This window comes from Drosophila montana, unplaced genomic scaffold (assembly GCF_035044405.1).
Source record: "Drosophila montana isolate Dmon_TW-CO22-7 unplaced genomic scaffold, ASM3504440v1 contig_3200_1, whole genome shotgun sequence".
In the NCBI taxonomy this organism is placed as follows: domain Eukaryota; kingdom Metazoa; phylum Arthropoda; class Insecta; order Diptera; family Drosophilidae; genus Drosophila; species Drosophila montana.
The window spans coordinates 8849762-8864539 of NW_026998080.1; the positions used below are offsets into that span (position 1 = coordinate 8849762).

Consider the following 14778-nt stretch of genomic DNA (forward strand, 5'->3'; position numbering starts at 1 on the left):
GCTTTTACGCTGTGTCTGTGCATTTTATTGTTGCCTCATCGCCAACGCAGCGCCAGCCCGAACGACAGCGACAGCTGTTTTTCCCTGCTTTGCTTTAGCCAAAAAAACAACCGAGTAGGAAGAGGCGGCAGCAGCAGCAGCAGCAGCGGCTGTCGCGACTGCGCAGTTGGCTTCGTATGAAAAACATTGCCTGCAGCTTCGCTCGGGTTTAGCGGCCGCGCTTGCGTTCAGACTTCTTTGAGACTTCGCTCAGGAAGGTCGTGTGCGCGCTCGCCACTGAGAAAAAGTAAACGACAAAAACAAACAAAAAAAGCTTAATCAAAAAGCTCGTTTCGTATCGCACGCTCGTTCGGTTCGACGTTTCGCAACACGCGCGCAAATCGTAAGTGTTGGCTAATGTGCATTTTAGTGTGTAGGATAAGCAGCTAAAAGGACCTGCCAACTGCAAATTAAAGCCAACATAAAGAGCTAAATAATAAAAGCTAGAAAGAGCGTAACAACAATTGCTAAATTGAGTGTGTTTATCAATAAGAGTGGATTCGAGTGGAGTCGAGTGCTACGTATTGGAAATTGGATTGGATTGGATTGTATTGGATTGTAGCTAAATTTACTGCTATTTTTGTTGCTGTTGTTGTTGTTGTTGTTGTGTTAGTGAGTTGCAATTTCGTTTCGTTGCGGCTGCGCGCCTGACAGTGAAAGTGATTTGATTTTGCAATTGGAGTCTGGACTCGCAATCGCAATCTGTAGCCGTTAGCTGTTGCTAAACAATATACATACATATATATACATAAATATACCTATATTTTTAGCTCAGCTTCAGCTTGATGCGATCTTTTTGCTATGATTATAGCCACAAATTTATGTATAGCTAGCTTTATGGCCAGTTTATCAATTCATAACAAAACGCAACGCAACGTGCAGCCAAGCCAAACCAAAACCCGAAAATATATTTTAACAAATGAAATTGCAAGCTATTTTCGATTGCATTTAAAATATTGATATACACTTTTAAACAAATGTCTAAAGCGTGATTTTTAACCACTGTGCTCTAATTTTTATAGCCAAATAAAATAAACAACAACAACCAAGCGAAAAGCAGTAAACACACAATTGGATTAATTCTGCAAATAATAAACAAACAACTTGGGTAAGGCCATAAGCAAATTTGTTTGCTCATTTTTTTTCTTAGTATTCACGTATTGCCACACACACATTAATGCGAGCGAAACTAATGAAATGTTCATAAATTTCACATTCAATCAACATTTATTAGCGAGCGCCGCGACGACGATTAAATCATTCAAATTGCAACAGCGCACGAACCGCAAAAAGCAAAACGCTAAAAAAATGAAGAAAATTCAAGAAAAGAAATAACTAAAGCGTCATTATCTAATAAATCTTGCATTATACATGGACACACACACTTGCGGCTGACTGCTGCCACATGCAGCGCCTAAACATGGCGCGATATCTTGCAACATGTGAAAATTGCTCGGATTAGGCGTTAGTTATAAAAGCAGCTAAGCAATTGGGTGCTTTGAGAGAAATAAAGCTTTTAGACGCAGGAAAAAATTTAATTAATTTCGGAAATTTGTAGAAAAAACCGAGTAAAGCCTATTTGAAGCCAAGTATATTTGCTTTGACTTGTCGCTGTGGAAAATATTTTATTTAATTCCAAACAATTTGTAGAAAATCAAGTAAAGTCTAATTTTAAGCTAAATAATTTTGGGCTTGGATTTCTCGCTGCAGAAAATATTTAATAACATTTCTAAACTATGTATTTATTTAGGGCTTTGATTTGTTGCTGCAGAAAATATTTAATTAAATTTTAAAATGTTTGTAGAGAAAGGCAAGTAGATTCCATTTTGAAGCTAAATAAATTTAAGCTTAGACTAGTCGCATGTTTCGATTTTCGCATTTAAATAATATTTGTTTCTACAAAACTGAAAATAATCGAATACATCTTATTTTATTCATATAGATATTTATCTGTCTCTGAACCCAGGCAAAATATTAGCACAAATATTTCAATATGTGAATTTATATAAATACAAATTGATTTAATTTGCGCCAAACCTGTGTGCCGCATACCTGTCCGCCTTTTAAATATGTTAGCACAGTTACCCTCAATTTGTAGCCATATTAAATATATATAGCAAAACCACCTGTCATATATTATTCAATAAACAATATTTCAACAGCTGCTCAACTTGTTAATTATTATATAATAAGTATTTGCAAGAAGCGCGCGCATTGAATAACAAATAAAGCAGACTGCACACAACAAACCCAAAAAGAAAAAAACCATGTCAAGTTGTCTATAAAAAAAAAAACGTATATGCAAAAACAAAGACAGGAAAACATAAATAAAAGTGCGTCGAAAAAAGGGCAAACGAGACGCAGCAACAAAAGCAAGCGACAAAAAGTTTAACCCAAATTTTTAACTCTAACCACAAGACGGCCCCAAAAACAAATTATTTGGCAACGTTTTTATAGCCCGGTCGAAGCTTTTGTGTTTGTGAACGCACACCACACCAAATACATATATATACACATATACACATATTTATATATATGTATATAGTTATAGTATATGCATGTGTTACATACTTATATATGACATGAACTTCATTATCAGCAAAGCGCCGCCAACGCCATCGAAGTCGTTTTTTTTGGTAACATCTCTTTTTTCTTTCTTTTCTTTTGTTTTCCTCAAGTGGTTTTATTTTATTTTTTATTTAGGGCTTTGCTTATTGCGTAAGCGGAGAAACTCGTATTGCTCTGCATGCTCTTTAGAGCATGTTATATATTGAATTGCGGCGTCGCCGTAAGCTGCTGCTGCGGCTGTGTTACGAAAGACTTAAGACACAAACTTGAGAACTTTCCTTGCCGTCGAACGCACGCCTGACACAAATTACTTAATTTAAGACGCGCTTATTTTTTTTTAAACCTCGTACGTGAGTTGCATGAGAAAGGGCGTTTTAAATCGGGAAGACGTATGCAATTGCATATCAGAAACATTTAAGAGCCTGCGATAGCAGAGTATCCAGGTTCACATTGAATTGAATTTAAATAAAATATTTAATATTATTTTCGTCCAACCAAATATTAGCTAGGTTATAGTTAAAAAGTTTATGTAAAAGGCGTATAAATATTTTATAAAAGTATGCAAAAACAAATACAAAAGCAAGCAGGAGTAAAAAAGGTGTTAAATGACAGCTGAGTAAACCTGAACCACTATTTAGAGGGTATCGTTCAGGTCGAGCATTGCATAAAAGACTCAACACCTTGTTGCTTTCGGTTTTGTGGCGCCCAAAATCCGGTTGGGTTTTTCAGGCCGAGACCCTTTTCCAAAAATCATCTGGTAATAAACCCAAATTGTGATTATTGTTGCTGCTGCTGCTGCTGCCGTTGTGTGGATGCATGCGAGAAACAAGTTCCGCCAAATTGTGACCATGGCAATGGATTTCTTGCCAGTCGTTGCTTTTATTTCTTATTGTTTATGTAAATTGTATATATATATATAGTCTTGCTTTCTGCTGCTTTTGGACTTATGTAAAGCAATCGAGAAATGTAAATGATTTCTCAATGCGCATCCACTTTGAGCAGCGCATTCGATTATGCATTCATTTCGACTGTTAATTGGACGCGCGCTACTGTTATTCGTTTTTTACACATTTATATTTTTTTTATAGATCCCCTCAATCTGAGTTTTGGGTCTAGTTTTTAGCAGCTTTCAGCGGTTAGTGACCGGCTGGGCAGAGTCGATAGCCCCGTTTTGCACGACTCATTAGCGCGCGGCGCGCAGAGCAACAGCTAAACTGATAAATATGTAGAAGAATATAATGCTATAAAATTTAATAGCGCTTATCTAATGCCCAGTTGACCAAAAAGGGGGCCATAAAAATGGCGCCCAAATATCGAATGTGCAACAGATTTTTTTGGATGAATATTGCTCATACGCCAAGTTGCCGAGCGCTAATTATATAATCATTATCAATATAAAAGTTGTTGTTGTTGTTGTTGTTACGATTTGCATGCAATGTTATGTTGTTGTTGTTGTGGTTGTTGTTGCCAGCGCTTCTTAACACTTTTTGCTGCCGGTGTTGACTTCACACATTCGTAACAATTGCGCAGCAGGCATGCGTGTATTGAATATTAATTAACGCCGCCCCCTCTTCTCCCTCCTCCCGCCCTCACCACACCACCCGCTTGTCCAGCTAGCATATCTATGGATTATGTGTCTCTGGGCGTGTGGCAACAACACTTTGGGCCCGGTTTCAAATTGCGCTCGCTGCTCCGGCAAACGGCACTTACCTTACCCAATACCCATGGTAATAGGGTTTATTTTGTTGCTTTAGCTTTCCATTGCGTTGTGTGTTTGCTTTTGGCCAGGCTAAATGTGCCAATGGCATAACACCAATTTTCATACGATGTGCGCCTTTGTTTGGAGTTCAGCCTGCAGCTGACCCACTTGAGCTTTTTATTTGTGTTATGTTTTCGTCTGTGTGGGAAAGTCAAACGATTTGACCTTTTTGCATTGGGTTGGCCGCAACAATTTGCAATTGAACAAAATGGTAGCAATTCACATAATTGGCACAACTTTATTTAATTCGTTTGTTGCTTTAAAGAGGATTTGTTGGAGGTGTGTACACTTAGCAAAAAAAAAAGAGCTGGTTTGTAGCCCAGTTAAGATTAATTAAAGTCTATCTATACTTTTTGGCTTTATTTATATTAAATGTCTTCCAAGAGAGATATTTTTACTGTCTAAAAAGTTGTTAGTTTTTTGTAGCTGTCTTTTAAAACTTTTTCTTGATTAAGTTGTGGATAAAACTTTAATTTGCTGGCAATTTAACATATTGTGGGTCTTTTATTTTTTCATTTTAAATTTATTTTTGTGCAATCCTGTAATTTAAGCATTTTGTGCAAATGCAGGCATTAAATATTTCATAGGCTGACGTTTATTTATGCGCAGCTCGTCAGCGTCACAAACGAGATGCAACAACAACGATAACGAACAACAACAACAACAACAACGAACAAACGACAAACGACAAATGAGCGCGGCAACTCTTTTCGGCTGCACACATTCGCCAGCAGTTGCCATTGTTGTCATCATTTTGTGATTTTGTGCATTAGGCATTGTTTTTATCTTGATCTTTACTTTTATTTATATTTTATGCAAACGAAATTCATTTGTCTTTAAATTATGCGTGGCACAACAAACCAAATGAGTTGAACAAACGCAGCTCCCCCTGCCCGACCGCCCGCTAAAGCACACGCACGAATAGCTGCTCGAAGCTGTGCGCAACGCTGCGTATACGCAATACGTTGTATCCGCATCTTCAGCAGACGCTGCTGCCTCTGCTGTTGTTGTTGCGCATTTAAAATGCATTTATCTCAATTACGAACAAAACCAAAAAATTGCTTGTTTGCAACGCATAAACGAAACATAGCAAACCAACGACGCATTGTTTGCAAAAGCAACAACAACAACAAGAGCAACTTTCACTAGGCAGCGCACAAAACTGAAACAAAGTGCACATGCAGATAAAACAGGCACACACACACACACACAAAAGGGTGCAATAAAAAACACAAATATATATACAAAAATAAAATAAAAGAAGAGCAGCCGCAACAATTGTTAATTAAAACAAATAAACTGACAGTAAAAAACCAAAATAAATGTGAATTATGCGTGCAGCAGAAGTGTGAAACAGAGGCAAACAAAAAGCGAATGAAAAGAGAGAAAGAGAAATGAAAAAGAAAGAGCGCAGCGAAAGGCAAGGCAGATAAAAGAAGTAAAGCCAGTTTCCGGCGTCCTTCACAAGGCCGTTGCAATAATTGCTGATGCGGCAGCCACATGTTGCTCATAATGAGGCACTTCAACATCGCGATCATCACGATCATCATCATCACGATCATCTTCATTATCGTGCAGCAGCAGCTGTGGGCAGTTTGCACGCATTTTTTTTAACTCCATTTTTTATATAACTTATATCAATTTGGCGAGTTGCATTGCCCAAGCGTGTCAATTTTTGCATACGCTTTTCCAACACTGAACAAGTTGTTTTTATATGCTCTGTTTTTTTTTTTTATTTTCGTTGCCTGATTGCATCACACGTAATTCGCGTATATCGTGCAGCTCAAGTTGCTGTGTCAATTTCGTAAAAAATAATATATATATAAAAATATATATACTGGTATATTTTGCGGCATGTTGACAAACCAGTTGGGACGCCAGATTTCAGTTTTCAGATTTCATAATCGAAAACCCAAAAAAAAAAAAGAAGATAAATCTATTAGTCGCAGCCAAATGTGTTAACCATTATGCAAAACGATCTTCATGGCTGCAACTCTGCACTTCCCACTAGGGAAGTGAATACCTAAACGTCTGCTCACGTTTGTGCAATGCTTCCTGTTGACATTAGCTGCCCCGTCGGCCCCACACACTTTAACCTCGCCGACACAGACACGACTCTATGGAAAATCTCTTGGTTTGGCAAATCAAGTTCAAAATGTCAAGTTTGTGCAGTTGCAAGCGGCGGCTGCAGCGACGCCCCCGCTAGAGGAAGCTCAAGAGCTGCAACAACAACAACAACTGAAACAACAACAACAAGAGCTTAGGCAGCGCCAGCTGGCCGCGTGGTGGTGCTTGAACTCGAAATGAAAGTGAAAATACGCTGGCAACGCCGGCAGCGACGACTGCAGCGCAGCTGAGCGCAAAAAGTTGCCAACTCTTACTTTCAAAGCTGCTGCTGCTGTTGTTGTTGTTGTTGTTTCTGCTGCTGCTGCTTTGTCTTTGCTGCTTCGTTGACCACACAACAAAAACAACAGAGAACGGCTCAGTTGCGGCAAGGCGACTGCGAGATGCTCTGTCTGCTAAGTTGAAATATTTATTCGACAATTAAATATTAGTCGAGGCAGAGACTACATCTGTTCTTAATAGATTTTAGAGTTAACTTTTCACAAATTTTAAAAAATTTGCGAGTGAAAGAAAATACTTTAGCAAATGTTTTGAACATTTTAAAGTACTGTTGAATGACTTATAAAAATTATGTGCTTCTTAAACAAGAAGGGGTAGAAAAAATAGAAGAAGCGCTTTAAATATAAAGTATAATTTTTTCAATACATTGAATTATATTAATAATATATGCAATAAAGTTGAAACTCGAAAAAAAAATTAATTAAAATCAAAATACTTAAAGTACTTCACCGGAAATGATTTAACTGAAATGTGAAACGTTTTGCAGCACAAGAATAGAAAAGGGTATACAAACAAACTCTCTAAAAAGAATTCATATAGTGGACATTAGAATTTTTCTTTATATACATATATATATATATATATATATATATATATATTTGGCTTGATTATTATCAGAAAAATCTACCATTAAGCCTCTGCTGCAACAATGAACTTAGCCAGTGCTGTAAAGCTATCCAAACTACATTTCGATAGCTGATAGTCAGTAATATCGATAGTTTCAAATACATTCGCAGCGTGTGAAAAAGAAATTGAAAAAGCAAAATTATAAAATTCAAATTAATTACAAAATTCGCTAAAGCATTTTTATAACATTTGATTTATTGCACATGAAAATTGCATTTTATTTAACAATATCGTAAAAATTGAATTCAAGCATGCATAATTAAAATTCGGCAATTATTTATGGATGGGATCATGTGGTTAAGCTGTTTAAATGAATGTAAATGCCTTGCGCTTTCCATTAAAGCGCATTGGCTGCAAAAGCTGCTTGGCTTTGCTTTTATTGCGCTTTTTCATTGCAGTCATTCATTTCCTTCTATCGCTTAACGTAAAAATAACTTTTAAAAAAAATGCACGAAAATTTTGCAGCAGCAAAATAAAAGCAAATGCAACTAAATTTGCCGCTTTCCAGTTGCGCAGCGACTTTTATTTTGTTAACTGGTTTCATGAAGCTGCTGCCAAAAGTCAGCTGCTGCTGCGGTTTGTGACCGAGGAAACGCGTGATGCTGCTGCTGCCGCTGCTGCTGCAACAGATGCAGCATCAACTGCAGCAGCAACAGCAGCAGCAGAGTAAATTGGTAATTTGCAATTAATTTGCTGTCGGTTTAATGCGCATTTAATGCACAAATCGTTGATTAAAGCTGTCAGATGAAAGCTCATTTGAGCGTTTAGCTGTGGCTAATGGTCTGGCACGCCCACAAATGCCGCCTCTGGCAGCAACCGCAGCACTAATAGCTATCTATGCACAGGATAAAACACACCCACATTTATTGTCATGCCTGCGGCCATTAAATGGCCAAAATGCCAAAAGGTTTTCTTTTATATTTATTTTTGTGTTGTCTTTATTTTTTCTTCTTCTTTCTGCTTCTTCTTGCAGGCAATTAAGGAAGTAATTTGTGGCCAAAGTTGTTGCTGTTGTCGTCGTCGTCGTCGCAGTCGCAGTCGTTGCAAGATCATCAGCCAGCAGCCGTCATGAATGCAACCACATGAAACGTCGGCTGTTGAAGCGTCAACAGCAATTGCCATAATTGCCATTGGAGCAGCAAAACATACACCAAACACACACACACACACACATAAGCTCACTCGCTCGCACACACCTTCACACACATCCCAGAGCTGCAGGCAAGGAGTCCAATAACCGCACCACCAGCTGAAACTCGCCACACGAGATATTCGCGGCAGGCACAAAATCGAAAACCAATTGCCAGCAGCAGCAGCAGCGGCTCCTTCAACCGAATTGTAACAGCGTCAAGCGTGGAGCGTCGGGCGCCGGAAAATCCCCAAAGCCTAACAAAAAAATAAATAAAATAGAAATAAAAACGCAGCAGCAAACCAGTGGAGTGGGGATCAATGAACGCGGCACGCAGCAGTTGCCAGCAACAACAACAACAGCAGAAGAAAAGCGAAACGGGCCAGCAATTGGCTTGGCAACGTTCAAGTTCAAAATCGCCATAACGATTGTAACTGCAACAAGCAGGAAGTTGCACAGCTGCACCTTAATTGGGCGCAGTGTCATTACCACCACATCCAGAAGCACAACCACACACGCTCATCCCCGCTCAATGTAAAATGTTAGTGACCAACAAGAGCCACCACAACAGCAACAACAGCAACAACAACAGGAGCACTAGTTGCCACTGCAATTGGTCCCGCCTGAAGCTCAGCCTGCTGCTCATTAGCTGCCTGCTCTATGATGGCCAAGTCGAAGCCTTGGCGCCCAGCTCAACGGTATCGTCAGCGCTGCTAACGGGCCAACAGTTGGCGCCGTGGCAAACCACCGCCGCCTTTGCCACCCAGACAGCAGCTGCCACGGCGGCGCCCGCAGCGCGCAATCTGTATGCGCCGTATCAGACCTTTAGCCAGCAGGATGATGTCAGCTTTAAGGATGTGCGCCAGCGTAACGATGGCAGCCTGGTGCAATCCTTTGGTTCCTATCGCACGGCGCGTCAGTCGACGGCCGGTGCCGCACAGCGTCGCTCCGATGTCGAGATCATTCCGGCGCCCAGCGTGGAGCTGCCCCAGAGCGAGCTGATAACCATACCCAAGCAGCTGGTGCCCACGTTGCCGGAGAATGTGACGCGGCAGGGACGCAGACGCAACTATATGTACATACCGCTGCAGCCGGAGGCGGATACAAGCGCTGCCGCATCCCTGCTCCAGCTGCGACCCAGTCGCAATGCCACGCTGTCCGCGCTGGGACCACCAGCCGAAGGCATTGCCGCAGTGGCACATGAATTTGGCGCCGAGCTGGCAGACCAGGCAGAGCAGCAGCAGCAGCAGCAAACAGCACCGGAACGCACCGAGCGCAGCGATCTGGTGGCTGCGGCCAGCTCCACGGACAAGCTGGAGTATGCTGAGCCGGAGCATACCAGCCGGCGGGTGGGCTTTCAGTTTCCCAGCTACAGCCTGAAGCCGTCCAATCCGTTCTATCCGCAGGGATATCGCGAGGACAGCCCCATTTTCGAGGAGAATATCGGGGGCGGCGGCTACGATCCGCAGCCCTTTAGCGAGGATGCCGCGCCCACACAATACGAGACGCACGAGACGCGCCACACGCGTCAATTGTACTTCGACTCGGATGTCTCGCCATCTAGCTTCGAGTTTCCCGGCTTGGTGGCCAACTCCAAGCCGCACACACTGAATGCAGCTGTGGCGGCGGGCAAGCATTATCGCGATGATGTCACCAAATTTGGCGATATCAATGGACCCATCACCGCAGTCCCGGGGCGTTTGCAGCGCGGCCTTTACTTTGGCGATACGGATTTCCGCACCGGACCCAGTCCCATGCGTCAGTTCGGGCCGCAGAAGGCGTTCAATGAGTATGTAGCACCCGGTGACTATCAGAGCTCACGCAAGAGTCGTTATTTCCCATACAAATCATCACGCAGTCCCAGAGTTGTGTTCCCCAGCAATGACAATGTCGGCACCACCGGACCAAGCGGCTCCAGCGCACCATCCGGCACGGGAGTCTACTTTAGCGACAATATTGCTTTCAGGTAAGCTTAAATATTAATATTAATAGTTTAGCTCTTATAAGCCCTTATACGGAGGGAGAGTAAAGAGGCTTTAATAGCTTTCTTTGTGTTGTAATGAAGTAATGATCCCAAACAGAGCTTTTTAAAATATAGCTTTAGAAATATAAAAAGGAAACCTAAATTTCCATGTTCATTAAATGATGTAATCAAGTATTGGGAGGGAGACAGGAAGAGAGAGCGAGAGTCACGTAGTTCTTGATTATTCAGTGTTGGTAAGCGAAACTATGTTTTGAAGCTAAGCTAAGCTCACAAATATTTAGAAGATTGTCAACGAAATAAAATAAATTCATAGCTTCAGTATTGTGCCGAACATTATTGATTATATAAGAAGAAGATTCTAGAGAATAAATCAGGATTTTTCAACTTTTCAGTGTTGGTAAACGATGTTAGCAGCAAAACTTATCATTTATGTATTAAAAACTAAAGAGAAGGCATCTTAAAAGGAACGAAATAATCGAATTTCCCCTTTTACCAAATAGCTCAATATATTTATGTGTTTCTCCCCACAGAGATCAAAACTTTGGCATTAACGAACTGGCTGCCGTTCAGGATGTGCGCAACGATTTTAATCTACAAGATTTGGACAGCGCCGCTGAGGCCACCAGCAGCCCTCAATCGGCCAGCACATTCAAGGAGAAAGGTAAGCGTCAGGCAGGGTCTGTAGCTCAAAGCCCGTTTGCTTTTTTCGCTAAGTTAAGCTTCAGTTAGTGTCGCTGCTGGGAACTGCTTGCACTAGGCCTAATTCTCCCAAAACGAATACTACCCTCAACCACAATCACACACACCTACACACACATATACACACCACCACATGTTGCTCATCTACATACATGAATTCCCCAACCATTTGACAGTCGACACCACAACGGACATGGAGTGCCAGCATCGCGGCGGTACTTGCGAGTTCTTTTTAGGCTGCTGGATATCCGGCGGCCTCATACAGGGCACCTGCAATGGATTGCTGCGCGGCTGTTGCCATCGCACGGCCAAGTCGGCCAATTTGCGCAGCTCGGACTATGTGGGCAATACGGTCGATCTGACCGATCTACCGCAAAAGAACTATGGACCGGTCAACAACGAACCCAGTGAGTGTGGCTGCCTCAACAACAACAAATACAAAAAAACAACTACAAGTCCATGCACGTGCACACTAAAAACAACAATTATTTAGTTTACACAACAGTTCAGCTTGCTCTATGGACTAAATCGAAAAACATTAAATAAAATGTAAAAACACAAGAGTTCATTTCGGTTTGTCGTAGCTTAAATACCCTTGCAGAAGCACATACAAAGAAATTTTTTAATTATTTTTAGAGCTTGGCAGTCGAGAGTTAACTTATTTGAACAAATTTTTACTTAAACTGTAAGATAGTTGGCTTTGAAGTTATAAATATTTTCATTAAACAGCTCTTAGTTTTTATCCGATTTTCTTTATGTATGCTATTTAAAGCAAATCAATTTCCATATAATTTTACTTTTATTTCAAAAACATTAAAGTTTTACACAGTCATATTCAAACTAATAGCTCATACGGCTATATAAAGAAAATAGTTTATATGGGTTTTCCCCGATTTACTAGGAGCAAAAAGATTTTTATATTTATGATAGAGCATTTCGAAGTGAGCTATTTAATAAAGTACTCAGATTCAAGCAACAACAACATAGCTCATATTCTCATATATTTTTGGAGAAAATAAGGTTTTTTCAAATTGAAAATAAATATATCTTGGATCATAGAAGAAAAGCAGCTGTATATAGTTTTAATATATATGTGTTCGATGGATAGAAGAAAAGCAGATTTTCCAAGTTTTATGAGAAAACAATATAAACAAATATATTTATATGGTTAACCATAGACCATAAATCCCTCTGCAAGGGTATTTGTTAGACGAATTATTTTAAAAATGTTTTTGCATGCCTTACAAATTTAATTTGTTGTATTAACTGCGTTTTGTTATGCCTATTATTTGCTTTGTTTTTGTTCTTAATTTCGTTTTTGATTTATTTACTTAGTCTTGTTATTTGCGCACCATGTTCGTAGCTATATTGTCTAGTTTCGATTGCTTAAGCTGCAAATTTATTGTAACTGGAAAAAAAACACGCTACTAAAAACAAACGCCTCGCCCAATTATTGAAGGGGGCGAACGAAAATGGCGCCAAGTGCAGAGTGGGGGGGGGAAAACAGCAGAGGAAAAACCTTTTGCCCAGCATGCGCATGTTTTATTACCAAGACTTAATGACAATTAAGCCACATTTAAATATCATTTAACGGCATGCCGCCAGTGAGCTCCATGTTCCAACCAACCAAAAAAAAAAACAAAAAAAAGTGACTAGAAAGTTAACGCTTCACCAGCCCGCACGCACCACCCAGCCCACCACCGTCACCACCCCCCCCCTCTCTCACACACACACAACGCAACCACAACGAATTGCGGGCAGTTCCAAGCGGCGTTTTTTTTGTTTGTTTGGCTTCATTTGGTTTGCGAGCTCCACCTGCCTCAAGCTACACTCACCTTAACGCTTCTCTCACCCTGTTGCCTTGTTGCTACCACTAACTCTTTGTGCTGTTTTTATTTGTTAACCTTTGAACTCTCTAACCCGCCACACTCTGTGCATCTCTGTCTCTCTCTCTCTCTCTCTTCTTCTCACTCTCTTGCTCTCGCAGGTTGCGGCATTTCGCTGGCCAAGCAGACCGCACAGCGTCGCATTGTGGGCGGCGATGATGCCGGTTTTGGCTCCTTTCCCTGGCAAGCCTACATACGCATCGGCTCCTCCAGGTAAGCATAATAATTGACTGCCCCGCAGCCAGGTCATAATTTGCGGCTGTTTTGCAGATGCGGCGGCTCGCTGATCTCGCGTCGTCATGTGGTCACCGCCGGTCATTGTGTGGCACGTGCCACGCCCCGTCAGGTGCACGTCACGCTGGGCGATTATGTCATCAACTCTGCCGTTGAACCGCTGCCAGCGTACACCTTTGGCGTGCGCCGCATCGATGTGCATCCATATTTCAAGTTTACGCCGCAAGCGGATCGCTTTGATGTCTCCGTCCTGACGCTGGAGCGCACCGTGCACTTTATGCCGCATATAGGTAGAGCGACTACTGGACTAATCCTCTCTAGAACTTCACTGAATTCCATCTTGCCCTTACAGCGCCCATTTGCCTGCCCGAGAAGAACGAGGACTTTCTGGGCAAGTTTGGCTGGGCTGCCGGCTGGGGCGCCCTGAATCCCGGCTCGCGACTGCGTCCGAAAACGCTTCAAGCGGTTGATGTGCCCGTGATCGAGAATCGCATCTGCGAGCGCTGGCATCGCCAGAACGGCATCAATGTGGTCATCTATCAGGAGATGCTCTGTGCCGGCTATCGCAATGGCGGCAAGGACTCGTGCCAGGGCGACTCGGGCGGTCCACTGATGCATGAGAAAAATGGCCGCTGGTATTTGATAGGTAAGTGCGGGGCCCGGTCTTAAAGATGAGCTTCAAGTTTAAGCTGTGTTTGGTTTTTGCAGGTGTCGTTTCGGCGGGCTACTCCTGCGCTTCGCGTGGTCAGCCGGTAAGTGTTTATATCCCAGAGTCCCTAACTAATGCCAAAAGATTGTGAGGGGAAAGGGAACGGATAGCCGATCCTCCCTACTCTTTCTCCTACTCCTACCTAAAGGTTCTACGTTGACTTAAGGCTGTCTATCTAACCCAAGCCCTTCTTTCTCAAACCCAACCTAACTTTACCTACTCCAAACTAACTTTGTCAAACCTAACCAAAATTTTTTATTTTTTAGGGCATTTATCATCGTCTGGCCTATACGGTGGACTGGATATCCTATGTGGTTGGCCTGACAGCCAATATTTAAGCTATGTTGCACAAGTTGCTTGTGTCTTATTTATTCTTAAGCCCAGCTTGCAGCAAGCCCGAAAACATTTTGTACATAATTCACTTTCCCAGCTATGTCTTCTATCGAGACTTTCGCATTCCTTTTATCTTATTTATGCATACTTTTAATAATTTTCAACAAATTTCGCGCAGCGCCCCATAAACAAAAATTCTATTATAATTGAAGAGGAGGAAACTGCGTATATTAGAGCTTAGTAGCTACAAGATATCGGTTGGGATATCTATTGGGATATCATTTGGGATATCTGTTAAGCGATTTTCAAATTAAACTTTAAATTAATTAATAATTAATTTACTTAGTCATATGCGCTGTTACGTAATTTTAAACTATTTATGAACTAATTGTGTGTAAATAAATTATG

At 41.4% G+C, this 14778-nt stretch overlaps 1 protein-coding gene and 1 long non-coding RNA gene across 4 annotated transcripts; both read left to right on the forward strand.

Moving 5' to 3' along the window:
- The first annotated feature begins 241 nt into the window (after window positions 1-241).
- Window positions 242-8918, forward strand: LOC135431424 (uncharacterized). The gene is made up of 3 exons (XR_010436789.1): window positions 242-382; window positions 1062-1147; window positions 8370-8918. It is a non-coding gene; the product is annotated as an uncharacterized LOC135431424 (long non-coding RNA).
- Window positions 8919-8954: 36 nt separating this feature from the next.
- Window positions 8955-14769, forward strand: LOC135431420 (serine proteinase stubble). Of its 3 annotated transcripts, none has more exons than XM_064686563.1 (8): window positions 8955-10491; window positions 11040-11170; window positions 11385-11615; window positions 13196-13307; window positions 13365-13618; window positions 13681-13974; window positions 14037-14080; window positions 14304-14769. In XM_064686563.1, exons 1-8 carry the CDS (start codon window positions 9065-9067, stop codon window positions 14373-14375), a joined length of 2565 nt encoding a protein of 854 aa, XP_064542633.1. In that variant the 5' UTR covers window positions 8955-9064; the 3' UTR covers window positions 14376-14769. The 3 variants fall into 3 exon arrangements, with proteins under 3 accessions (XP_064542633.1, XP_064542631.1, XP_064542630.1); XM_064686561.1 differs by lacking the exon at window positions 11385-11615 and having other exon boundaries at window positions 8955-10314; window positions 10384-10491; window positions 14304-14768; XM_064686560.1 differs by lacking the exon at window positions 11385-11615 and having other exon boundaries at window positions 14304-14767.
- Window positions 14770-14778: the final 9 nt, after the last annotated feature.

Bases quoted from the DNA above. Each gene is read 5' to 3' on its own strand.
- LOC135431420 (XM_064686563.1), top strand. From the start codon at position 9,065: ATGTTAGTGACCAACAAGAGCCACCACAACAGCAACAACAGCAACAAC. The intron at 13,975-14,036 runs GTAAGTGCGGGG...TGGTTTTTGCAG, and splicing joins TGGCCGCTGGTATTTGATAG to GTGTCGTTTCGGCGGGCTAC. The intron at 14,081-14,303 runs GTAAGTGTTTAT...TTTATTTTTTAG, and splicing joins GCGCTTCGCGTGGTCAGCCG to GGCATTTATCATCGTCTGGC.